This window comes from Nycticebus coucang, chromosome 12 (assembly GCF_027406575.1).
Source record: "Nycticebus coucang isolate mNycCou1 chromosome 12, mNycCou1.pri, whole genome shotgun sequence".
Classification (NCBI taxonomy): Eukaryota; Metazoa; Chordata; class Mammalia; order Primates; family Lorisidae; genus Nycticebus; species Nycticebus coucang.
In genome coordinates, this window is record NC_069791.1 from 68,006,731 (window position 1) to 68,032,036 (window position 25,306).

The 25,306-nt window shown below is 41.8% G+C and overlaps 2 protein-coding genes across 3 annotated transcripts in view; both read left to right on the top strand.

Annotated features, from left to right (window-relative positions):
* PMS2 (PMS1 homolog 2, mismatch repair system component) overlaps positions 1-3,941 on the top strand; it is a 31,623-nt gene extending 27,682 nt beyond the window's left edge. For both annotated transcript variants that reach the window (XM_053554512.1, XM_053554511.1), the window contains exons 14-15: positions 176-345; positions 3,629-3,941. In XM_053554512.1, the coding sequence (XP_053410487.1) occupies positions 176-345; positions 3,629-3,772 (314 nt within the window). In that variant the 3' untranslated portion in view covers positions 3,773-3,941. The remainder of the gene's footprint in view (positions 1-175; positions 346-3,628) is intronic.
* A 1,551-nt stretch (positions 3,942-5,492) lies between these two features.
* The window catches only part of RSPH10B (radial spoke head 10 homolog B), a 77,239-nt gene continuing 57,425 nt past the window's right edge, over positions 5,493-25,306 (top strand). Inside the window, exons 1-3 of the mRNA XM_053557783.1 lie at positions 5,493-5,571; positions 7,405-7,748; positions 23,973-24,048. Coding sequence (XP_053413758.1) covers positions 7,495-7,748; positions 23,973-24,048 — 330 coding nt within the window. The 5' untranslated portion in view covers positions 5,493-5,571; positions 7,405-7,494. The remainder of the gene's footprint in view (positions 5,572-7,404; positions 7,749-23,972; positions 24,049-25,306) is intronic.

A 25,306-nucleotide genomic window follows, 5' to 3' on the forward strand; every position in this document is an offset into this window, starting at 1 on the left:
TTTAGAGCTCAGAAGTCTTTGAGGTCATGCAGATCAATTATTTTCATAAGAGATAAAAAAAGTTTACCCTAAAAAGCATTCTATGTTTTTCTCTTTCAAGTGTATATTTTAAGTGTCATTCAAATGAAATGTATTTCTCAAATAATTGATTTTTCTCAAAATTCTACTCTTTTAGCTCCAGTCACTGAAAGGGCTAAATTGATTTCCTTGCCAACTAGTAAAAACTGGACCTTTGGACCCCAGGATATAGATGAACTGATCTTTATGCTAAGTGACAGCCCTGGGGTCATGTGCCGGCCTTCCCGAGTCAGGCAGATGTTTGCTTCCCGAGCCTGTCGAAAGTCAGTAAGTAAAGCTAGCTCTCATGTACCTATTAAATTGAAACTAACCTATTGGCACTCATGTGCACAGATGGAAGTAAAATTCAGTGGAAATGAAGTAGGTGGGAAGGGGATGGGTGCAATGATAGTTAATGGGTACAATGAACACTATTTGTATGATGGGCACATTTACAACCTTACTCAAGCAGTACAAAAGCAATCCATGTAGCTAAAACATTTGTACCACTGTAATATTATAAAATAAATAAAATAAAGTTCATTTGCTCAAGATCATAGTCTAAGGAATTTCTCAGTTAAGCTCCTGATTTAGTCAATGTTGTACCACATTGTTCTCTGTCAGCATGACATACCAGCTCAGCATGTTTGTGTTATCTGTGCCTCTAACTCATAACTATAGCTCTTTTTCTACTTCTGTTAAACAGTATTGTATCTTAGAGCTCTTGTTGATTCCCAGTACAGTAGCTGTTTATGCACCTTGTTTGTCGGTGGACCTTATGGGCAATAACAACTTGAGTAAATAGAGATGGCTGCTGCCAGGCCTAGGTGACACTGTCCAAGATTCTGTGAAGTCATTTAGTTGGCAGGTGTCTTACAGGGTGCTGTGTGTGGTTATTGCATCTTGTATCACTATTGCCTCTTGGATTGGTATTGGAAAGTGGTAGTAGTGATTGGGGATTACCCTGATATCCAAGGAATGTAAGTGACTCTGTTTCACCTGCCATTAGGAGGGGCAGGATGTCATTCCTTTATTTATTTAACAAATATTCCTTGAGTCCCCTCTGGGTGACCCATCCTGTTGCAGGTGCTAGAGATACAGAGGTAACAAGGCAGCTGAGGTTCTTGCCCTTGTGGGTGATGTAGTTTAATGGGGAGAAAAAGACATCAACGAAAATTAATGACACCAATAAGATACCAGTAAGTGCAGTCATAAAATTGAAACGGAATGACCACAGAAAATGAGGTGACCAGGTGAGATGTGGTTAGGGAATGGCATCTGCTATTACTTCAAAGTTAGGGTGAAGAAAGAACTGGTCAAATAGAGCGAGTGTGAAGGGTCAGGGTGTTTGAGTGAAGCCAGGGGCTGACTGTGTGCCTGGAGAGGGGCAGCCACATGGAGCCTGCCAAGGCCCTGTCAGAGCTTGGGAGTCTGTGCTGCATGTTGTAGGAGCTGCTGGGGAGGGAACTGACAGCAAAGGGTGTCAGGACTGCAGGAGGGGCCTGGGTAGGATGGAGAGTGCTGTGTGAGACATGCTCTGTCTGGGATCCTATTAGACTTTAAGTGAGGGTGTCTGAAAACAGTCATGTGAAGAGTAGTGCAGTGTTTTTTACCCTTTTTTAGCTCACACCACACTCAAATCTATAATTAAACTTAATGCAGTATATTTAAATTATGTTGATCAACAAAAGAGTAAATGAATACACTTACTGTGCTTTGAACTTCTTTTGAAAATAATTTAATTAATCTTTACAAATTTTCACGGCACACCTAAGATCCTCTCATGGCACACTGTTTGAAAATCAGTGGTCAATGGGTGGCGCCTGTGGCTCAGTGAGTAGGACGCCAGCCCGATATACCAAGGGTGGCGGGTTCAAACCCAGCCCTGGCCGAACTGTGACAAAAAAATAGCCGGGCCTTGTTGTGGGTACCTATAGTCCTAGGTACTCAGGAAGCTGAGGCAAGAGAATCGCCTAAGCCCAGGAGTTGGAGGTTGCTTTGAGCTGTGACAGCACAGCACTCTACTGAGGGCAATAAAGTGAGACTCTGTCTCCACAAAAAAAAAAAAAGAAAGAAAGAAAAGAAAAGAAAATTGCTGGCCAAGGGAAATGTCAGGGCTGGAGATAAAGTTTTAGGTGTCATTTATAGCCATGACATTGGGTAAAATTACTCAAGGGCAGAACTTAATTAGAAGAGGGCTGCGAATCTGATTTCCAGCCATAGATTTTTTTTTTTTTTTTATAAAGACCTCATATTCACCTTCCAATCCTGGAGTTTGGAGGCTGACATGAACTAATAGCCAGGCTTTTAAAAGTTCTAGGTCTCAATGTGACTCAAAGTTCTTAGAGCCACAGCCTGCTCCTTTCTCCTGCCCTGGCAGACTCATTATTGTGCTTTACCTCTTCCTCCTCCATCACTCCCTGCCTGTTCTTCCCACCCTGTCTCTTGTGCAGTGCTCCTTCCAGTTCTGTAGTCACACTGGTCCCCTGCCTGCCTCCATCCTGTCTGCTTGCTGTCTACTCAGCTGTGCATAGAACCTGGCTTTCCAGTGGGCAGGCCCTCCCCACACCTGACTAAAGTAGCCTCTCCTAGGCCCTCGTGGGTGCCACTAGTCTTGGTTCTCTGTTAACTTGTTTACTGTCTGTCTTCCTCCAAGGTGGCAGAGCCCTGCTCTTACCCTGTCCTCAGACTGTGACTGGCATGTGGTAGGCTCTGTGGTAGGAAGAACGAGGGTGACAGAAGGGTTCAGACTTGTTTCCTCTCTCTATCACTCCTCGTTTCTCAGGATCTCAGATTCTGTGGCTCACTGTGGTGTCTGCTGCTCTCCCTCTCCCTGCCCGAGAGGGATCTGTGTTGTGGAGCCAGCAGGGCCAGGGCTGGAGAGAAGCAGGAGTGCTGTTATGGGGAGAGCAGGCCAGAGCCTGAGGAGAGGGAATCGACACACAGTGGTGCTTATACCCATCTAGAGAAAGAGGATCCCAGGAATGCTGTGGTTCAGAGGCAGGAGCTTGCTTGATGGACTTGTGCAAGGGGAAGGGGTGGTAGTGTGGCTCCAGTATGGGTGTGAGGGATATGTTCTTGGAGGTGCTGGCAGGCCAGTGAGGGCCAAGTTAGGTGACAGAAGCGGGAGGAGTCTTTTGTTCAGGTGAGAGGGGAGAGCTGTGAAGAGGAGTGATGTGAGTGACCTGACAGACTTTCAAAAATAATCCCTGGCTGCTGAGTGGAGAGCAGCTGATAGAGGTGGGGGAAGCAGGAAGGCCCAGGAGGTGGCTGCTGCAGCTGCCCAGGAGAGAGGTTGTGGTGGAGCCGCTGAGAGTGGTTGGGTGTGGACAGGTGTAGTCATTATCTGGTGTAGAGATGGTGCCACTATGAAAGAGCCAAATGAGGCTTCGATTTCCCAAAAGGGTGGGGTGCTGAGAGACTAGATAGAAGGTAAGGGTCTTAGGTGAAGATTTTTCAGGGAATGTGCTTTTTGAGTTGTAATCAACCTTATTTTAGAGAGGAATGCTTTTGAAGAGTTGCTTTTTTAACAAAAACAGTAAAACTTTCAATTGTTGTGTCTCATTTTCAGGTAATGATTGGAACTGCTCTTAACACAAGTGAGATGAAGAAACTCATCACTCACATGGGAGAGATGGACCACCCCTGGAACTGTCCCCATGGAAGGCCAACCATGAGACACATTGCCAATCTGGATGTCATTTCTCAAAACTGACATTTCTCACTCTATGGAATTACAGATTTTATTGCAGATTTTTCTGTTTTAAAAGACAGAGTCTTAAGGAACCTTTTTGTGGGGAAGGAGGGGATCAAAATTAACCTGCTGCTTAAAAATATAATGTACCAGCTCCATTTAAAAATGGTCTTGACAACCTTTCAAACCATATGGAGCATTGCTTGCAACGTATTTTGTTCTGCATTTGCGTGTGCACGTGTGTGTGTGTGTATGTATAGGCAAGAACGTGTTTTATAAAAAATAAGAGCACTTTGGAAGTTACCCAGGCCTCTGCTCTTGCTGAATATATTTTTAGTCTGCAACTTATAGCCCTTAATAATTAAATTCATATTAGTTTAATCTCATAAATGTAAAATTATTGTCCTTTTGTGTTAGTAGGTCTCAACCATAATGCACATTAAATTTTTAAAAATAAATAATCCAAAACCAAGGGGCATTGTCTACCAAACTTGAAGAAAATTTTTGGAAGGGGTTGGTGGTCACTATTTTTGAGTGTTTCTCTGTGCAACCAAGGTGTCAAGGTGCTGCTCTAAGCAGGGAAAAAGAAGAGATTTTGTTTTTTTTCTGTAATCAAATGCAATCATCCGGTTTCCTCTGGGTATAAACTGAAGGACATTCTAGTTACTGACCCTGAAGGGTGGGTACTGAAGATATAAGAATCTCTGTCTATCTTGCAGATAGGACAAGAATCTTGTAATAAAACTATTTGAACTATACCAAAAATGGAAATAAAGATGCCCTGTGTAGAGTCCAAATGGAGGTTGCACAGTGATGACCAGTGTGAACTTCCCTGCTGCCCTCTGGGGAGAAAAGCTTCCTTAGATGGAATCAGACAGTAAAGCAGTGACTACTGCAACCTATGGTGATGTGCGTCTGTGGGGTCTTGTGAGAATCACAAAAATTGTAGGCAGGATAATGGCCCCCAGAGACAGCTGCGGCTTAATCCCTAGGATCTCTGAATACATCATCTTATATAGCAAAAGGGTCTCTGCAGGTGTGATCTAGTTAAGTTACTGGATGGGGAGACTGTCCTGGATTGTCCATCAGGAGTTCTTCAGAGTAGAGGACCTTTTCCCACTGGCCAGAGAGAGACATTTGGTTTTGCAGACAGAGGGATATGCCAGGAGCCAAGGAACAAGCGGTGGCCTCTGGAAGATGGAGTGCAAGGAAACGTATTATCTCTTGCCAGACTGACTTACAGACCATTGGATAATAAATTTGTGTTGCTTCAAGCCACTAGCTTTGTGGTACTTTGTTTATGACAGCAATGAAAAACTAATGCCTGGATCGGTGCCTGTAGCTCAGCAGCTAGGACGCCAGCCACATAATCCAGGAGCTGGCGGGTTTGAATCTAGCCTGGGCCCGCCAAACAACGACAACTACAACCAAAAAAACAGCCAGGCATTGTGGCAGGCGCCTGTAGTCCCAGTTACTTGGGAGGCTGAGGCAAGGGAATTGCTTAAGCCCAAGAGTTTGAGGTTGCTGTGAACTGTGACGTCACAGCCAAAAAAACAAAGAAAGAAAAAACTAATACCTGAATAAATTACAATGTTATGAAAAAGCAAGAGGCCAGGTGCCGTCGTCGGTGCAGCAGAGCTGAGAACCGCTCTGTGGTCTTGCGTTGGCGGTGCGGCGGCCCCTTTAAGAGCGAGGGGAGTGGAGGGAAGGGCGCGGTTGCCTGGAAACAGGGCTGGACCCCGAGACGCCTGGATGCGTGCAGTCCTGCTGCCACCTGCGCCTGGCCTGGCCTGGTGCAGGCTAAGGCCTTCCACAGCCAGGTGAGTGCTCATGCCCCGCTGTGTGTAAGCGGCAGCCCTGGCGACCTTCTCCGCTTTTGCTGAGCTGAATTATCGGGACTTCAGGACGTGGGTACGTGGGCCAGGAGGACCTGAGGCCGAGCAGGACAGTGCTGGGAGCCCAGCCAGAGTTGTGTACTGTGAACAGCCAGAGAGAACAGGAAAAAAATTAAATACGCAGAGAGAAATGAAATCTGTTTTATTTGAAGTTCTTATTTCACGGATAGAGGACTAGAAAGCTTATAGAAAAGGCCCTGTGTGGGGCGGCGCCTATGGCTCAGTGAGTAGGGCGCCGGCCCCATATGTACCGAGGGTGGCAGGTTCGAACCCAGCCCCGTCCAAAATGCAACAAAAAACAGCCGGGCCTTGTGGTGGGCGCCTGTAGTCCCAGCTGCTCAGGAGGCTGAGGCAAGAGAATCGCCTAAGCCCAAGAGCTGGACGTTGCTGTGAGCTGTGACGCTACAGCACTCTACCAAGGGCGACAAAGTGTGACTGTCTCTGAAAAAAGAAGAAAAGTCCTGTGTGAATATGGAGGTGAGAACAGGTGGAGTGTGATTGCCAGGTATAGCTTCACAGCGGCGGTAATCAGGGCCTGGAAGGAGCAATGGGGTTTTAAACGAAGACAGAAGTCTAGAAGTGGGGTTGAGCTAGCGAATGGGGTGCCCAGAAGATGCCATCCAGGCAAGAGGAGGGGAAGGGGCACCCACTGTACCCCAGGACTCATTTGGAGGACCGTGAAAACTATGGCTCCTCAGCTCCTCAGCTCTGGGGCATTGGACAATGTATTGCCACATCTTTCTTGTCTGGCACAGAAGAGGCAATCAACAGTAGTGCTATAGAGAGTAGGCAGCCAGTGATTTTTCAAGTTCAAAAACAGGAAAGGGACAAAATAATCGCTCCATCTGTTGACTTTGCTCTGTATCCTGTACCAGAGATTTCTCTGTGCATCATCTCATTTTATCAGCATGATAAAACAGATTAATCAATCCAGCTCTTGAATACTTTGCAGTGCTGATATATCAAGGGAGGGGCTGGTAAAGTGTGAATTGGCCTTAGAGGGGAGGCCTTAGAGCAGTTATTTTCAACTGCTGTGCCATGAGAGGATCCTAGGTGTGCCTTGAAACTTTTTAAAGATCCTTATTTAAATTATTTTTGAAAGAAGTTCAAAGCACAGTAAATATATTCTTTTTTTTTTTTTTTTTTTTTGAGACAGTCTTACTTTGTTGCCCTTAGTAGAGTGCCATGACATTGTAGCTCATGCAACCTAAAACTCTTGGGCTCAAGTGATCCTCTTGTCACAGCCTCCCAGGTAGCTAGGACTACAGTCAACCACCACAACTCATGGCTATTTTTAGAAACAGGGGTCTTACTCTTGCTTAGGCTGGTCTCCTGACCTCAGGCAATCCTCCCAGAGTGCTAGGTTTACAAGTGTGAGCCACCTTGCTGGGCCTAACTCTTTTTCTTGATCAACATAATTTAAGTGTGCTGTGGGAGTTTAACTACAGGTTCAAGTGTGCAGAGAGATAAAAAAGGGTGAAAAACACTGCCTTAGAGGTTAAGTAGCCCTTTTTGTGTATAGGGTTACCCTGCTTACTGCAACACTAATTGAAAAGATACAACATTAGTGGTTCTAATTTAAAAAATTTTAAGAACAACCAATGCAGTATTGAAATTCTATTATTTTTATAAACTGATGATACTTATTAGTTTTTCAGGCTTAATGAAGAGACTGATAATGACATTGTGTTGTAAAGCTAAAATTCTAACTACAAGTGAAAACCTCAAGTATTCAGAGACATAATTTTTATTTTTCAGATAAAATTCATCAGTGCTTTGAAACAAATAGCTCTCTGCCAAAGGAGTCATTTGGTATTTATAAAGTAAACTTTGGGTCTTCCACAGACCATGGTGAAGGAAAAGAAAAAAGCAGATAAAAAAGGAGATAAGTCTGGCCGCATTCCCTCATCTTTCTCTGACTATCCAGAGATTTCTAAACAAGATGGCAGCACCACCAGGCAAGAAACGTCCCTAGGTGGTGTCCCACAATTGGAAGTGCCGCTCAACGAAAAAGAACCCAAAAATGGACCTGAAAACCTTCAGCAGGATAAAGATACCACTCAATATGAAGAGCCCATTCTGACCAAACTCATAGTGGAAAGGTGATATGAATGGGGTGCAGGAGGCTTTAACACTGTGAATCAGCCGTTTGTGGGGAAATTTGCTTTGCTTCAAGTATGTGAATGCTCATGCATTTTTATTATCTTCACACAATCTCCCCACCTCAGAAAACACCTCTGCTTTTAAAAGGTCTTTGTGGGGTAGTGCCTGTGGCTCAAAGGATTAGGGCGCTGACACCATATACTGGAGGTGCTGGGTTCAAAACCAGCCCTGGCCAAAAAACTGAAAAAACAAACAAACAAAAAAACAACTTTAAACTGTCTTTGCCTTAAGCTCCAGAGCTTGCCCCACTGAGATCTCTGAGTGTTGCATCTTCCCTGCTCCTCTTTCTGCCACTTTTATGTTCTGTGTTCTCTCTCTTTTTTTTTTTTTTTTTGCAGTTTTTTTTTTTTTGGCTGGGGCTGGGTATGAACCTGTCACCTCTGGCATATGGGGCTGGCACCCTACTCCTTTGAGCCATAGGCGCCGCCCCTGTGTTCTCTCTTTCTCCCTCCCAGCAGTTTTTCCCTTATTGTAGTTTTATCTACCATTTTCCGAGATGACTATAAAAATCTATTTTCTTTAGCACTGTTCTTGAATTTAAGACTCAACTACTTTAACTCTCTACTGGACTTAAACTCCTTGCATCCCAAACTGGAGACTGCTGGCCTTGAACTAAGGTCTGGATTTATCTTAGTTCTATGATATTAACCCCTTCAGAGAACCTTAATGGTAGAGTGCTGTGGCATCATAGATGGTAGCAACCTCAAACTCTTGGGCTTAATTGATTCTCTTGCCTCAGCCTCCCAAGTAGCTGGGACTACAATGCACCTGCCACAATGCCTGGCTATTTTTTTTTTGTTGTTGTTGCAGTTGTCATTGTTGTTTTAGCTGGCCCGGGCTGGATTCAAACCTGCCAGCCTTGGTATATGTAGCCGGCGCCCTACCACTGAGCTACAGGCACCTCCTGAACTTCAGGTTCTTAATTGGGAAAATAAATGAGAATGTGCATCTTAGAAGGTTATTCTGAATGTTACTATTTCTCTCCTAGCTGTTAGCTTCTCCTTTGTTCCCTGTCCCTATAACATCACCACCATTTTCTTACATATCCGGGCTTGAAACCTTACAACTATCCTGCTCCTTCCCCTTGGCTTTTGTATTTCCTTTTCTTCTGTGGTTCTTCCCTTAGTCCTTTTCTCTTTATTACCTCTTGACTGGACTACTGGACCTTTTCCTAAAGAGTTCCCTGCTTCCAGTCTGTCTCCTGAGGCCACCTGTGTAGATTTACCTTCCTAACACATGGCTCTGTTTATATCGCTGCCTGTATTAGTTGTCTATTAGTGTGTAACACATTACCCCAAAGCTTAGCAGCTAGAACATTCAGTAATATCTCCCATAGTTTCTGGGGTTCAGGCTCTTGTGAGGCTGCAGTCAAGGTGTTGGCCCTGGCTGCTGTCATCTGAAGGCATGACTGGGTTGGAGAATATGCTTCTGAACTGGCTTCTCTCATGGCTGTTATCAAGAGACCTCAAGTCATTTCCTCATCACATGGACCTCTCTGGGGTTGTCTGAGTCCATGAGGTGGTAGCTGGCTTCCCCCAGAGTGAGTGGTCTAAGAGTAAGCAAGACAAGATGCTGTTATTACATGATTTTTTTTTTTTTGAGATAGAGTCTCAAGCGGTCACTTTGGGTAGAGTGCCATGGCGTCACAGCTCACAGCAACCTCAAACTCTTGGGCTTAAGTTATTCTCATGCCTCAACCTCCCAAGTAGCTGAGATTACAGGCGCCTGCCACAACACCTGGCTATTTTTTTTTTGTTGTTACAGTTGTCACTGTTGTTTTTAGCAGGCCCAGGCTGGGTTCAAACCTGCCAGCCTCAGTGTACGTGGCTGGCACCCAACCCACTGAGCTACGGGCTCTGCCATGTTATTAAATGTTTTAAAAGAGTAGAAGCTTTTATTACATGTTCTGCGGACCTAGTCTCGGAAGTCCTCCTTGTCCTTTCCACAGTATCCTAGCAATTACACAGCCCTATTTAGTGGGAATGGACAACACAGTGTGAACACCAGGTGAGAACCCTTCAGAGGCTGGCCACCTCTCTAATAACTTTTAGTTTCTTCCCAGTGTCTACAGAATAAAACTCCTTAGCCTGACACTCTGACCCTCCCAAACACAAGAGCCCAGCCAGACTTCTTCCCACGGATTCCATTTGCTTGCACAGACTGTCCTTCCTGGAAGGACAGTTTCTGTAGACCAAATCCCACCTTTTAATGTTAACCTTTTCCATTAATTCTTCCTAATAAGAAGGAACAACTGCTTAAGACTTTTTTTTTTTTCCAGGACAGGATCTCATTCTGTCACTCAGGCTGGAGTACAGTGGTCATAGGTCACTGTATCCTTGAACTCCTGGCCTCAAGCCATCCTCCTGCCTCAGCCCCCCAAGTGTTGGGGTTATAGGTGTGAGCCACTGAGCCTGGCCAGAACTCCTTTAAACTTTAAAGCTTTTCAGCCATACTTAGCATTTTCTGTTATACTTAATATTTTCTATTATGTACATACTTATTATGTATATATCACTGTAATTTGAGTCTTAGTTTCTCTACCTGGCTGAAAATTTCTTAATAGCAGAGATATACTCAGAGCATCAAACACCAGACCTTAGACCTGGTAGGTGTCCAGTCAAGATTTATAGTTTGAATACTATCTACAAGTATTTATTAAAATTAATTATATACTGTGTGCCAGCCCACAGCTGTAGCTGAGTACTATGGAGGAATATTAAAAAGTCTGAAATATGGGCAGCACCTGTGGCTCAAAGGAGTAGGGCACTGGCCCCATATACCAGAGGTGGTGGGTTGAAACCTGGCCCCAGCCAAAAACTGCAAAAAAAAAAAGTCTGAAATATGAAATATAGGCAGTGTGTAGTTACCTTCTATGATGTTCTATTTTTAGGAAAATTCAGCATAGTGTAATCGGTGTGTGCTGAGTCAGTTTAGGGAACACGGGATCTGCAATTAACCTTGAGGCAGGAACCTTAGACATTAAATGTTGTGACACAGTATGGGGAGAATCTAGGCTGGGAGTACCTGGAAACCTAGGGAGAGGGAGATATCATTGATACCGTTATATGGAACTAATATGAATTCTTTAAAAAATCCTACGTGTGGGCAGCGCCTGTGGCTCAAACGAGTAGGGAGCCAGCCCCATATACTGGAGGTGGTGGGTTCAAACCCAGCCCTAGCTAAAAACTGCAAAAAAAAAAAAAAAATTCCTACGTGTTTCTATATTCGTAGCTTTTTTTTTTTTTCCAGACTGTGTCTCAAACTGTTGCCCTGCGTAGTGTGCTATGGTGTCACAGCTCACAGCAACTTCAAACTCTTTTTGGGCTTAAGCGATTCTCTTGCCTCAGCCTCCCAAGTATTTGGGACTACAGGCTCTTGCCACAATGCCTATTTTCAGAGACAAGGTCTCCTTCTGGCTCAGGCTGGTTTCCAGCTGGTGAGCTCAGGCTATCTATCCACCTCAGCCTCCCAAGTGCTAGAATTATAGGTATGAGCCACTGCACCTGGCCTTTTTAATTGTTTTTAATTACTGGCATAATAAATCCTCGTGACAAATGAAGTAATGCAAAGATGAATTAACGAATTGCTAAGCACCCCTTCTACCCCATTTGAATTTTACTCTCCCTACCTCTCCCCGAGTTATCTCAACTTTCGTTAATTATTAAGTCTTTTGGGTTTTATAGGTAAATGATGATAATCTTCAATTGAAATAATTTTTTTTGTTTTGAGACAGAGTCTTACTTTGTCACCCTTGGTAGAGTGCTGTGGCATCACAGCTCACAGCAACTTCAAACTCTTGGGCTTAAGTGATTCTCTTGCCTCCGCCTCCCAAGTAACTGAGATGACAGGCGCCTGCTACAAACTCCTGAGCTCAGGCAACCTACCCACCTTGACCTCCCAGAGTGCTAGGATTAAATTTAAATATCTCTTTTCAATATTTATGCCAATTTTTTTTTTTGAGAAAGAGTCTCAGTTTGTTGCCCTCAGTAGAGTGCCAAGCCATCATCGCTCCTAGTAACCTCAAATTCCTGGATTCAAACAATCCTCTTGCCTCAACCTCCTGAATAGCTGGCACTACAGGAGCTTACCACAACATCTGGCTAGTTTTTCTATTTTTAGTAGAGACGGTCTCCCTCTTTCTCAGGGTGGTCTCAAACTCTTAAGGTTAGGTGATCTACCTGCCTCAGCCTCTCAGAGTGCTAGGATCACAGATGTGAGCCACTGTGTCTGGCCTTATATGCCAAATGTTTAAATTTCTTGACTTCTGCATTAGCTAGGGGCCTCTAGAACCATTGAGAGTAATAGGTGATAAAAGCAGGCATCCCACTCACGTTCCTGATTTCAATGAAATTGATTTCAGCATTTTACTCTTAAAAGTTGGAGTTGCTGGGCTGTGTCTGTAGTTCAGTGGGTAGGGTGCCAGCCACATACACCCAGGCTGGTGGATTTGAACCCAGCCCAGGCCAGCTAAAATCAACAATGACAACTGCAATAAAAAAAAATAATAGCTGGGCATTGTGGTGGGCACCTGTAGTCCTAGCTACTTGGGAGGCTAAGGTAAGAGAATCGCTTAAGCCCAAGAGTTTGAGGTTGCTGTGAGCTGTGACGCCACAGCACTCTACCGATGACAACATAATAAGATTCTATCTCAAAAAAAAATTGGGGGGTTGCTGTTGTTTTCTCATAAATAGTGTGTTTCTCATATTGTGTTTCTGTAGTTTCCTCATTTTATAACTTAGAATTATTTTGGAAATGATTGCTGAACTTCATTAAATACCTTTTTGGCATTGTGGTACACATGTATAGTTTTTCTTCTTTAATTTGCTGACTTAATGAATTATGTTTATAGATTTTTCTGATGTTTATCATCCTTAGATTCTTGGAATAAGCGCCGTTTGGTTACAGCTGCCACAGGTTCATTTGTCATCTTACCTCCTTAGAGCCTAGAGAAGAGCCGTGTGGCAAATCCCACGTTATGCATTCAGTTCTGACCTAGAAATCTGGACACTGTTCTTGGTAGCTCCCTTCCCCAAAGCTAACGACACATCAATCAGTGAGCCGTGTTGAATCTATGTCTAGAATATATCTTTAAAAAAAAAAATTGGGTTGGGCCTGTCGCTTAGTGAGTAGGGCGCCGGCCCCATATACTGAGGGTAGCAGGTTCAAACCCGGCCCTGGCCAAACTGCAACAAAAAAATAGCTGAGCATTATGGTGGGCGCCTGTAGTTTCAGCTACTTGGGAGTATGAGGCAAGAGAATCTCCTAAGCCCAAGAGCTGGAGGTTGCTGTGAGCTGTGACTCCAGAGCACTCTACCAAGAGCGACAAAGTGAGACTCTGTCTCTAAAAATTAATTTTTTTTTTTTTTTAGCAAGGTAAAATAGACATAACATACAATTTACTACTCTGACCATTTAAACTAAAATTCAGGGCCAGGTATGGTGGCTTACTCCTGTAAGCCCAACACTCTGGGAGGCCAAGGCGGGTAGATTGTTTGCACTCAGGAGTTTGAGACTAGCTTGAGCAAGAGTGAGACCCTGTCTTTACTAAAAATAGAAAAATTACCCATACATGGTAGGTACCTATAGTCCTAGCTACTCAGGAGGCTGAGGCAGGAGGATCACTTGAGCCCAGGAATTTGAGGTTGCTATGACATGACGGCAGTCTAGCCAGGGACAACAATGAGACTCTGTCTCAAATAAATAAACTGTAAAAGTGCCATTAAGCACATTCACATTGTTGTGCAACCATCCCCATTATCCATTTCCAGACCTTTCTCATCATCCCAAACAGAAATTCTGTACCTATGAAAGGAGAGCTCGCCACTGCCCCTTCAACCCCTGGTAACCCCTATTCTATTTTCTTTTTTCTTATTTATTTATTTTTTTTTTATTGTTGGGGAGTCATTGAGGGTACAATAAGCCAGGTTACACTGATTGCAATTGTTAGGTAAAGTCCCTCTTGCAATCATGTCTTGCCCCCATAAAGTGTGACACACACCAAGGCTCCACCCCCCTCCCTCCGTCCCTCTTTCTGTTCCCCCCCCATAACCATAATTGTCATTAATTGTCCTCATATCAAAATTGAGTACATAGGATTCATGCTTCTCCATTCTTGTGATGCTTTACTAAGAATAATGCCTTCCACGTCCATCCAGGTTAATACGAAGGATGTAAAGTCTCCATTTTTTTTAATGGCTGAATAGTATTCCATGGTATACATATACCACAGCTTGTTAATCCATTCCTGGGTTGGTGGGCATTTAGGCTGTATCCACATTTTGGCGATTGTAAATTGAGCTGCAATGAACAGTCTAGTACAAGTGTCCTTATGATAAAAGGATTTCTTTCCTTCTGGGTAGATGCCCAGTAATGGGATTGCAGGATCAAATGGGAGGTCTAGGTTGAGTGCTTTGAGGTTTCTCCATACTTCCTTCCAGAAAGGTTGTACTAGTTTGCAGTCCCACCAGCAGTGTAAAAGTGTTCCCTTCTCTCCACATCCACGCCAGCATCTGCAGTTTTGAGATTTTGTGATGTGGGCCATTCTCACTGGGGTAAGATGATATCTCAGGGTGTATTTGATTTGCATTTCTCTAATATACAGAGATGATGAACATTTTTTCATGTGTTTGTTAGCCATTCGTCTGTCGTCTTTAGAGAAAGTTCTATTCATGTCTCTTGCCCATTGATATATGGGATTGTTGGCTTTTTTCATGTGGATTAATTTGAGTTCTCTATAGATCCTAGTTATCAAGCTTTTGTCTGATTGAAAATATGCAAATATCCTTTCCCATTGTGTAGGTTGTCTCTTTGCTTTGGTTATTGTCTCCTTAGCTGTACAGAAGCTTTTCAGTTTAATGAAGTCCCATTTGTTTATTTTTTTTGTTGTTGCAATTGCCATGGCAGTCTTCTTCATGAAGTCTTTCCCCAGGCCAATATCTTCCAGTGTTTTTCCTATGCTTTCTTGGAGGATTTTTATTGTTTCATGCCTTAAATTTAAGTCCTTTATCCATCTTGAATCAATTTTTGTGCGTGGGGAAAGGTGTGGGTCCAGTTTCAGTCTTTTACATGTAGACATCCAGTTCTCCCAACACCATTTATTGAATAGGGAGTCTTTCCCCCAAGGTATGTTCTTGTTTGGTTTATCAAAGATTAGGTGGTTGTAAAATGTTAGTTTCATTTCTTGGTTTTCAATTCGATTCCAAGTGTCTATGTCTGTTTTTGTGCCAGTACCATGCTGTCTTGAGCACTATGGCTTTGTAGTACAGACTAAAATCTGGTATGCTGATGCCCCCAGCTTTATTTTTGTTACAGAGAACTGCCTTAGCTATACGGGGTTTTTTCCGGTTCCATACAAAATGCAGAATCATTTTTTCCAAATCTTGAAAGTACGATGTTGGTATTTTGATAGGAATGGCATTGAATAGGTAGATTGCTTTGGGAAGTATAGACATTTTAACAATGTTGATTCTTCCCATCCATGAGCATGGTATGTTCTTCCATTTGTTAATATCCTCTGCTATTTCCTTTCTGAGGATTTCATAGTTTTCTTTATAGAGGTCCTTCACTTCCTTCATTAGGTATACTCCTAGGTATTTCATTTTCTTTGAAACTATGGTGAAGGGAGTTGTGTCCTTAATTAGCTTCTCATCTTGATTGTTATTGGTGTACACAAAGGCTACTGACTTGTGGACATTGATTTTATATCCTGAAACATTACTGTATTTTTTGATGACTTATAGGAGTCTTGTAGTTGAGTCTTTGGGGTTCTCTAAGTATAAGATCATGTCGTCAGCAAAGAGGGAGAGTTTGACCTCCTCTGCTCCCATTTGGATTCCCTTTATTTCCTTGTCTTGCCTAATTGTATTGGCTAGAACTTCCAGCACTACATTGAATAGTAAAGGTGACAGAGGACAACCTTGTCTGGTTCCAGTTCTTTTTTTTTTTTTTTTCTAATTTTTTTATTAAATCATAACTGTATACAATGATATGATTATGGGGCATCATACACTCACTTCATATACCATTTGACACATTTTTATCACAGTGGTTAACATAGCCTTTCCGGCGTTATCTCAGTTACTGTGCCAAAACATTTACATTCTACATTTACCAAGTTTCGCAAATACCCCTGTAATATGCACCACAGGTGTGATCCCACCGATTCCCCTCCCTCTATCCACCCACCCCCTTTCCCACTTCCCCCTATTGTTAAGTTGTAGCTGGGTTATAGCTTTCATGTGAGAGTCCCAAATTAGTTTCATAGTAGGGCTGTGTACATTGGGTATTTTTTCTTCCATTCTTGGGATACTTTACTAAGAAGAATATGTTCCAGCTCCATCCATGTAAACATGAAAGAGGTAAAGTCTCCATCTTTCTTTAAGGCTGCATAGTATTCCATGGTATACATATACCACAATTTATTAATCCATTCGTGGATCGATGGGCACTTGGGCTTTTTCCATGACTTAGCTATTATGAATTGGGCTGCAATAAACATTCTGGTACAAATATCTTTGTTATGTTGTGATTTTTGGTCTTCTGGGTATATGCCCAGCAGAGGAATTACAGGATTGAATGGCAGATCTATTTTTAGATCTCTGAGTGTTCTCCATATATCTTTCCAAAAGGAATGTATTAATTTGCATTCCCACCAGCAGTGCAGAAGTGTTCCCTTTTCTCCGCATCCACGCCAACATCTCTGGTCTTGAGATTTTGTGATATAGGCTAGTCTCATTGGAGTTAGATGATATCTCAAAGTAGTTTTGATTTGCATTTCTCTGATGATTAAAGATGATGAGCATTTTTTCATATGTCTGAAGGCCGTGCGCCTGTCTTCTTCAGAGAAGTTTCTCTTCAAATCCCTTGCCCAGCCTGCGATGGGATCCCTTGTTTTTTTCTTGCTGATGCGTTTGAGTTCTCTGTGGATTCTGGTTATTAAACCTTTGTCAGAGTTATACCCTGCAAATATCTTCTCCCATTCTGAGGGCTGTCTGCTTGCTCTGCTTACTGTGTTCTTAGCTGTGCAGAAGCTTTTTAGTTTGATCAAGTCCCAGTAGTGTATTTTTGAAGCTGCTTCAATTGCCCGGGGGGTTCTCCTCATGAAATACTCACCCAGACCAATTTCTTCAAGGGTTTTCCCTGCATTCTCCTCTAGTATTTTTATAGTTTCATGTCTTAAGTTTAAATCTTTAATCCAATGAGAGTCTATCTTAGTTAATGGTGAAAGGTGTGGGTCCAATTTCAGTCTTCTGCAGGTTGCCAGCCAGTTCACCCAGCACCATTTGTTAAATAGGGAATCTTTTCCCCACTGAATGTTTTTAATTGGCTTGTCAAAAATCAAATAGCGGTAAGTAGCTGGATTCATCTCTTGGTTCTCTATTCTATTCCAGATATCTACTTCTCTGTTTTTGTGCCAATACCATGCTGTTTTGATCACTGTCGATTTGTAGTAAAGTCTGAGGTCTGGTAGTGTGATTCCTCCTGTTTTGTTTTTATTTCTGAGTAATGTCTTGGCTATTCGAGGTTTTTTCTGATTCCATATAAAACGAAGTAATGTTTTTTCAAGATCTTTAAAATATGACAGTGGAGCTTTAATAGGGAGTGCGTTGAAATTATATATTGCTTTGGGTAGTATGGACATTTTGATAATGTTGATTCTTCCTAGCCATGAGCATGGTATGTTTTTCCATTTGTTAACATTTTCAGCTATTTCTTTTCTTAGAGTTTCATAGTTCTCTTTATAGAGATCTTTCACGTCTTTTGTTAGGTAAATTCCCAAATATTTCATCTTCTTTGGCACTACTGTGAATGGGATAGAGTCCTTAACTGCTTTTTCAATTTGACTGTTGTTGGTGTATATAAAGGCTACCGATTTATGAATGTTGATTTTGTAACCTGAGACGCTGCTGTATTCCTTGATCACTTCTAGGAGTTTTGTAGTAGAGTCCCTAGTGTTTTCCAGATACACAATCATATCATCTGCGAAGAGCGAGAGTTTGATCTCTTCTGACCCTATATGGATACCCTTGATCGCCTTTTCTTCCCTAATTGCGGTGGCTAAAACTTCCATTACAATGTTGAAAAGCAATGGAGACAATGGGCAGCCTTGTCTGGTTCCTGATCTGAGTGGAAATGATTCCAATTTAACTCCATTCAATATGATATTGGCTGTGGGTTTGCTGTAGATAGCCTCTATCAGTTTAAGAAAAGTCCCTTCTAGACCAATTTTCTTGAGTGTTCTGATCATGAAGGGATGCTGGATATTATCAAAAGCTTTTTCTGCATCAATTGAGAGAATCATATGGTCTTTGTTTTTTAATTTGTTTATGTGCTGAATTACATTTATAGATTTACGTATATTGAACCAGCCTTGAGACCCTGGGATAAAACCAACTTGGTCATGATGTATAATTTGTTTGATGTGTTGTTGGATTCTGTTTGTTAGGATCTTGTTGAATATTTTTGCATCTATATTCATTAGTGATATTGGTCTATAATTTTCTTTTCTTGTTGGGTCTTTTCCTGGTTTGGGGATCAGGGTGATATTTGCTTCATAGAACGTGTTGGGTAGTCTTCCTTCTTTTTCTACATTTTGGAACAGGTTGAGTAATATAGGTACTAATTCCTCTTTAAAGGTTTGGTAGAATTCTGACGTGAAACCATCTGGTCCCGGGCTTTTCTTTTTAGGGAGGTTTTGTATAGTTGATGCTATTTCTGAACTTGATATGGGTCTGTTCAACATTTCCACTTGATTCTGGTTAAGTCTTGGGAGGTGGCGTGCTTCCAAGTATCGGTCTATTTCCTTCAGATTTTCATATTTCTGAGAATAAAGTTTCTTGTAATATTCATTAAGGATTTTTTGGATTTCTGATGAGTCTGTGGTTATTTCGTCTTTGTTGTTTCTGATTGATAATATTAGAGATTTTACTCTTTTTTTCCTGATTAGGTTGGCCAGAGGTTTATCTATTTTATTGACCTTTTCAAAAAACCAGCTTTTTGATTTATTGATCTGTTGTATTATTCTTTTGTTTTCAATTGCATTTAATTCTGCTCTAATTTTGGTTATTTCTTTTCTTCTACTGGGTTTGGGGTTGGAATGTTCTTCCTTTTCCAGTTGCATGAGATGTCCCATTAAGTTGTTAACTTCCTCTCTTTCCGTTCTCTTGAGGAAGGCTTGCAGTGCTATAAATTTCCCTCTTAGAACTGCCTTTGCAGTGTCCCAGAGGTTCTGATAGCTTGTGTCTTCATTGTCATTTTGTTCCAAAAAATTGGTGATTTCTTTCTTAATCTCATCTCTGACCCAGCTATCATTCAGCATAAGGTTATTTAACTTCCATGTTTTTGTATGGGTATGCAGATTCCCTGGTTCCAGTTCTAAGAGGAAAAGCTTTCAGTTTTACTCCATTCAGTAAAATATTGGCTGTGGGTTTGTCATAGATAGCTTCAATCAGTTTTAGAAATGTGCCACCTATGCCTATACTCTTCAGTGTTCTAATTAGAAAAGGATGCTGGATTTTATCAAATGCTTTTTCTGCATCTATTGAGAGGATCATGTGATCTTTATTTTTGCCTCTGTTAATATGGTGGATAACGTTTATAGACTTGCGTATGTTATACCAGCCTTGCATCCCTGGGATGAAGCCTACTTGATCATGATGAATGACTTTTTTGATGATAAGCTGTAATCTATTGGCTAGGATTTTGTTGAGAATTTTTGCGTCTATATTCATGAGTGAGATTGGTCTGAAATTCTCCTTTTTGTTTGGGTCTTTTCCTGGTTTTGGTATCAGGGTGATGTTTGCTTCATAGAATGTGTTGGGGAAGATTTTCCTTCTCCCTCAATTTTTTGGAATAATTTCTGCAGTACAGGAATAAGCTCTTCCTTGAAGGTTTGATAGAATTCTGGAGTGAAGCCATCTGGACCAGGGCATTTTTTGGTTGGAAGCTTTTTTATTGTTTCTTTGATCTCAGTGCTTGAAATTGGTCTGTTCAGGAGCTCTATTTCTTCCTGGCTGAGTCTAGGGAGAGGGTGTGATTCCAAATATTGATCCATTTCTTTCACATTGTCAAATTTCTGGGCATAGAGTTTCTGGTAGTATTCAGAGATGATCTCTTGTATCTCTGTGGGATCAGTTGTTATTTCCCCTTTATCATTTCTGATTGAGGTTACTAGAGATTTTACTTTTCTATTCCTCGTTAGTCTGGTTTATCTATTTTATTTATTTTTTCAAAAAACCAACTCCTTGTTTCATTAATTTTCCGAATGATTCTTTTGTTTTCAATTTCATTGATCTCTGATTTGATTTTGGATATTTCTTTTCTTCTACTGAGTTTAGGCTTAGATTGTTCTTCTTTTTCCAATTCCATAAGATCTCTTGTGAGATTGTTGATGTGCTCTCTTTCTGTTTTTCGAATGTAGGCATGTAAAGCGATGAATTTTCCTCTCAAAACTGCTTTTGCAGTATCCCACAGGTTTTGGTAGCTAGTGTCTTCATTGTTGTTATGCTCAAGGAAGTTAATGATTTCCTGTTTTATTTCTTCCTGCACCCATCTGTTATTCAACAGAAGATTGTTTAATTTCCATGCCTTTGGGTGGGGTCGAGCATTTTTGTTAGAGTTGAGTTCCACCTTTAGTGCCTTATGGTCTGAGAAGATACAAGGTAAAATTTCAATTCTTTTGATTCTGTTGATATTTGTTTTGTGTCCCAGGATATGATCAATTTTGGAGAATGTTCCATGGGGTGATGAGAAGAATGTATATTCTTTATCTTTGGGATGGAGTGTTCTATATGTGTCTATCAAGCACAGTTGTTCTAAGGTCTCATTTAAATCTCTTATATCCTTGTTTAATTTCTGTTTAGAGGATCTGTCCAGCTCTGTAAGAGGAGTGTTAAGGTCCCCTGTTATTATGGTATTATCAGATATCATATTGCTCAGACTGAGTAAGGTCTGTTTCAAGAATCTGGGAGCATTTAAATTGGGTGCATAGATATTTAGAATTGAAATGTCTTCTTGTTGTATTTTTCCCTTGACCAATATAAAGTGACCATCTTTGTCTTTTTTGACTTTAGTTGCTTTAAATCCACATGTATCTGAAAATAAGATTGCAACTCCTCTTTTCTTCTGAATTCCATTTGCCTGAAAAATTGTCTTCCAACCCTTGACTCGGAGCTTTAATTTGTCTTTTGAAGCCAGGTGTGTTTCTTGCAGACAGCAAATGGATGGCTTGTGTTTTTTAATCCAGTCAACCAATCTGTCTCTTCAGTGGGGAATTCAAGCCATTAACATTTATTGAGATAATTGATAAGTGTGGTAGTATTCTATTCGTCTTATTTTGTGAGAGTCCATTGCTTAGTTATATCTTTTGCATCAGTGTGGAGGTTAGGTTCTGTCCTTTAATTTCTGAGTTCTTACTTTGCTGCTGATCCATTGTGGTGGTCAGTGTGCAGAACAGGTTGAAGTATTTCTTGTAGAGCTGGTCTTGTTGTGGCGAATTTCCTCAATGTTTGTATATCCGTAAATGATTTGATTTCTCTGTCAATTTTGAAGCTTAGCTTAGCAGGGTACAGAATTCTAGGCTGGAAATTGTTCTGTTTAAGTAGATTAAAGGTAGATGACCATTGTCTTCTTGCTCGGAAAGTTTCATTAGAGAAGTCTGCGGTCACTCTGATGGATTTGCCCCTGTAGGTCAACTGGCGCTTACTCCTGGCAGCTTGCAGAATCTTTTCTTTTGTCTTGACTTTGGACAGGTTCATCACAATGTGTCTTGGAGAAGCTTGGTTAGAGTTGAGGCGACCTGGGGTCCGATAGCCCTCTGAAAGCAGTGTGTCAGAATCTTTGGTGATATTTGGGAAATTTTCTTTTATAATATTCTCTAGTATGGCTTCCATTCCTCTGGGGCATTCTTCTTCCCCTTCTGGAATTCCTATAACTCGTATGTTGGAGCGCTTCATAAAGTCCCATAATTCTGACAGTGAACGTTCTGCTTTCTCTCTCTTCTTTTCTGCCTCTTTTACTATGTGAGTTATCTCAAAAACTTTGTCTTCTACCTCTGAAATTCTTTCTTCTGCATGGTCTAACTGTTGCTGATACTTTCCATTGCATCTTTAAGTTCCCTGATTGACTGTTTCATTTCCTTCAGCTCTGCTATATCCTTTTTATATTCTTCATATCGTTCATCTCTTATTTGATTCTGTTTCTGAATTTCCTTTTGGTTAATTTCCACTTTATTAGCAGTTTCCTTCATTGTTTCCATCATTTCTTTCATTGTTTTCAACATGTGTATTCTAAATTCCCTTTCTGTCATTCCTAACATTTCTGTATAGGTGGAATCCTCTGCAGTAGCTACCTCATGGTCCCTTGGTGGGGTTGTTCTGGACTGGTTCTTCATGTTGCCTGGAGTTTTCTGCTGATTCTTCCTCATGAGTGATTTCTTTTATCTGTTTCCTTGCCCTAATTTTCCTTTCACTTCCTCTTGCTCTTTAAGTTCTCGTGCCTGCGGACTAAGGGTTACAGGACCAGAAGGGTGAGAAGGTTGAAGAGCAAAAAAGGGATGAAAGAAAGGAGGACCGAGTGATAAGGAAAAAAAAGAAAAATAGAGAAAGGAGAGGGGGTGGGTAAAGGAATATTGACAAAAAGAAGAGAGGCACAGAAAGAGGGAGACAGAGCAATATAGGTGTCCAGTAGGGTACTTTGATACAACCTTAAAAAAAAAAACCACCTTCTGGGAGTGCCCAGTTGGGTGGTTCCCTTGAGGTCAGCAGCTCTTTGCTAACCTGATCAGACACAGTACCCCACCTCCACCAAGTAGAGAGGAAAGATAAAAATGCTATAAATCAAACCAAAACAAGCAAACAGAAAACTTTACGGGATAAAATTGGCTGGAAAAACCAAATAATAGCGGTAGAAACACTAACAAAAATGAAGTTCTAATTATTGAAATAGGCAGCAATGGGAAATTATAATTAAACTAGAAAAATTGAGAAAGAAAAAGGATCTGTATGGAAAAGGTTGAACTTAAAAAACAAAACAACAACCAACAACATCAAAATAAACAAAAAAAACGACCAAACCAAAAAAAAAAAACAAACAAAAACACAACCAAAAACAAAGCAGTATGTATATGTTATTGAATATTGTCTGGGCAACACGTGGTCTTCTGGGGTATGAGATGTTAATTACAGTTCTGATATGACTGGAGGCTGCTAGTTTCTCAAACCCCAGCAGGTAGACACCCTAAATCTCTCCTCAGCCCACTTAAAAGGCACTTTGAACTTGTTCACTTGCTGAGCAGAAGCTTTCCCAGGGAAGTGCTTGTCGCTGGAATCACTGCTGAAGTGGCTATCCACTTACCCTGTGTGCCAAAACTGGTCTCCCTCTGCCCCCGAGGGTTAGGGCTGCAAGGCGGCTCAGACCCTGCCCTTAGGCTACTTGGTCGCTGGGTTACCAGCTCCCACCCAATTCTAGCTCTGCGACCCTGAGGGCGGAGCTTGCCAGGGCAGATCGCTCACAATGGCTGCCTGTGACCCAGAGCCAAACACTATTAGCTCCGTCTGGCTCAGCGGCTCAGACTGGGGCCCTAGACAACGGCCAAAGTTCTCCACACTCCCGCTCAGGCTCTTCCCAAGGCAGTTCAGCTGAGTGCCAAGTCCAAAGACACCAAAACAGTTCACAGGTAAGGCCTTTCTGGTTTGCAGTCTCGCTGCTACTGAACTTACAGTTGCGGGCGGGTTTAGACGGATTGAACACACGTGACCACTTGCCAGTTTTCCACTGTTTTAGTCCTCCTCTTGGGGTCCAGAAGTCTCTCGCTGACTCCCTGTATCCTCTCAGGGGTGATGATAGGCCGATCCCACCAGCCAGAGATGCCTGGAGTCCTATCTCCCCAGACTCACGGTGCCCAGATGCAAGGAAGCTGTTACTCGGCTGCCATCTTCTTTTTTTTTTTTTTTTTTTGTAGTTGTTGTTTGTCAGGCCCAGGCTGGGTTCGAACCCTCCAGCTCTGGTGTATGTGGCTGGTGCCCTAGCCGCTGAGCTACAGGCACTCTATTCTATTTTCTAATTCTATTGTTTAACCCACTGTCTTATTCTATTTTCTAATTCTATTGTTTAACCCACCCACTTAGGGTTTATTCACGTCATTCATTACCTTTATTTCTTTGTAGTTATGAAGGAGAGAAAATTCGTGGGCTATACGAGGGAGAAGGCTTTGCAGTCTTTCAAGGAGGTTGTACCTACCATGTGAGTTATGCACTTGGGAACCTGGAGGGTGGAGAGGAAGGTGTGGAGCGATAGTTTTAGATTTGGAAATTTTTTTTTTTTTCCCAATTCATTTTTTTTTTTTTTTTATTGTTGGGGATTCATTGAGGGTACAATAAGCCAGGTTACACTGATTGCAATTGTTAGGTAAAGTCCCTCTTGCAATCATGTCTTGCCCCCATAAATTGTGACACACACCAAGGCCCCCCCCCCCAGATTTGGAAATCTTTAAAGTCCATTGATTCCTCAAAAGAAATTGAAAGTACTTCATGCTGATTTTATTTAGAATCATGATTACATATTTAAGGTGAAAATATAGCTCAGTATAAGTGAAGTCATTTTAGATTTGTTTATATTCCTGATTCTTACCATACAACAGGTCACTAAAGAAAATAATGAAGAGTAAAATCTCAATGTCATCATCCTTTTGCCATAAATGTGATCCATTGGCTATGTTCCTTTTATTTTAGATGAGGAAATTAATTTTGTATATAATATTTTGAATCTGTATTGCTGCCTGGTTTTCATAATCATGTTTTTAAAAAGTTTTTATTGTGTGGCTCAGCGCCTGTGGCTAAAGCAGCTAAGGCACCAGCCATATACACCTGAGCTGGTGGGTTCGAATCCAGCCTGGGCCCACCAAACAACAATGATGGCTGCAACCAAAAAATAGCCAGGCGTTGTGGCGGGTGCCTGTAGTCCCAGCTACTTGGGAGGCGGAGGCAGAAGAATCGCTTAAGCCCAGGAGTTGGAGGTTGCTATGAGCTGTGATGCCACGGCACTCTACCCAGGGCAACAGCTTGAGGCTCTGTCTCATAAAAAAAAAAAAGATTTTATTGTGGTAACTTATATGTAATGTGTCTTATTTTAACCATTTTTTTTTTTTTTTGAGAAAGGGTATCACTCTGTTGCCCAGGATGGAGTGCAATGGCATCATCATAGGTCAGTGCAACCTTGAACTCTTGGTCTAAATGATCCTTCTGCCTCAGCCTCCCAAGTAGCGAGGACTGCAGATGCACACCACCATGCCCAGCTAGAGTTAGAGTCTCACTATATTTCTCAGGCTGGTCTCCAAATCCTGGCCTCAAGCGATCTTCCCACCTTAACCTCCCAAAGTGCTGGGATTATAGCTGTAAGATACCAAGCCTGGCTTCCATTTTAATTATTTTTAAGTTCACAATTCAATGGCATTAAGTACATTCACATTGTTGTGCAACTATCATGATCATTCATTTCCAGA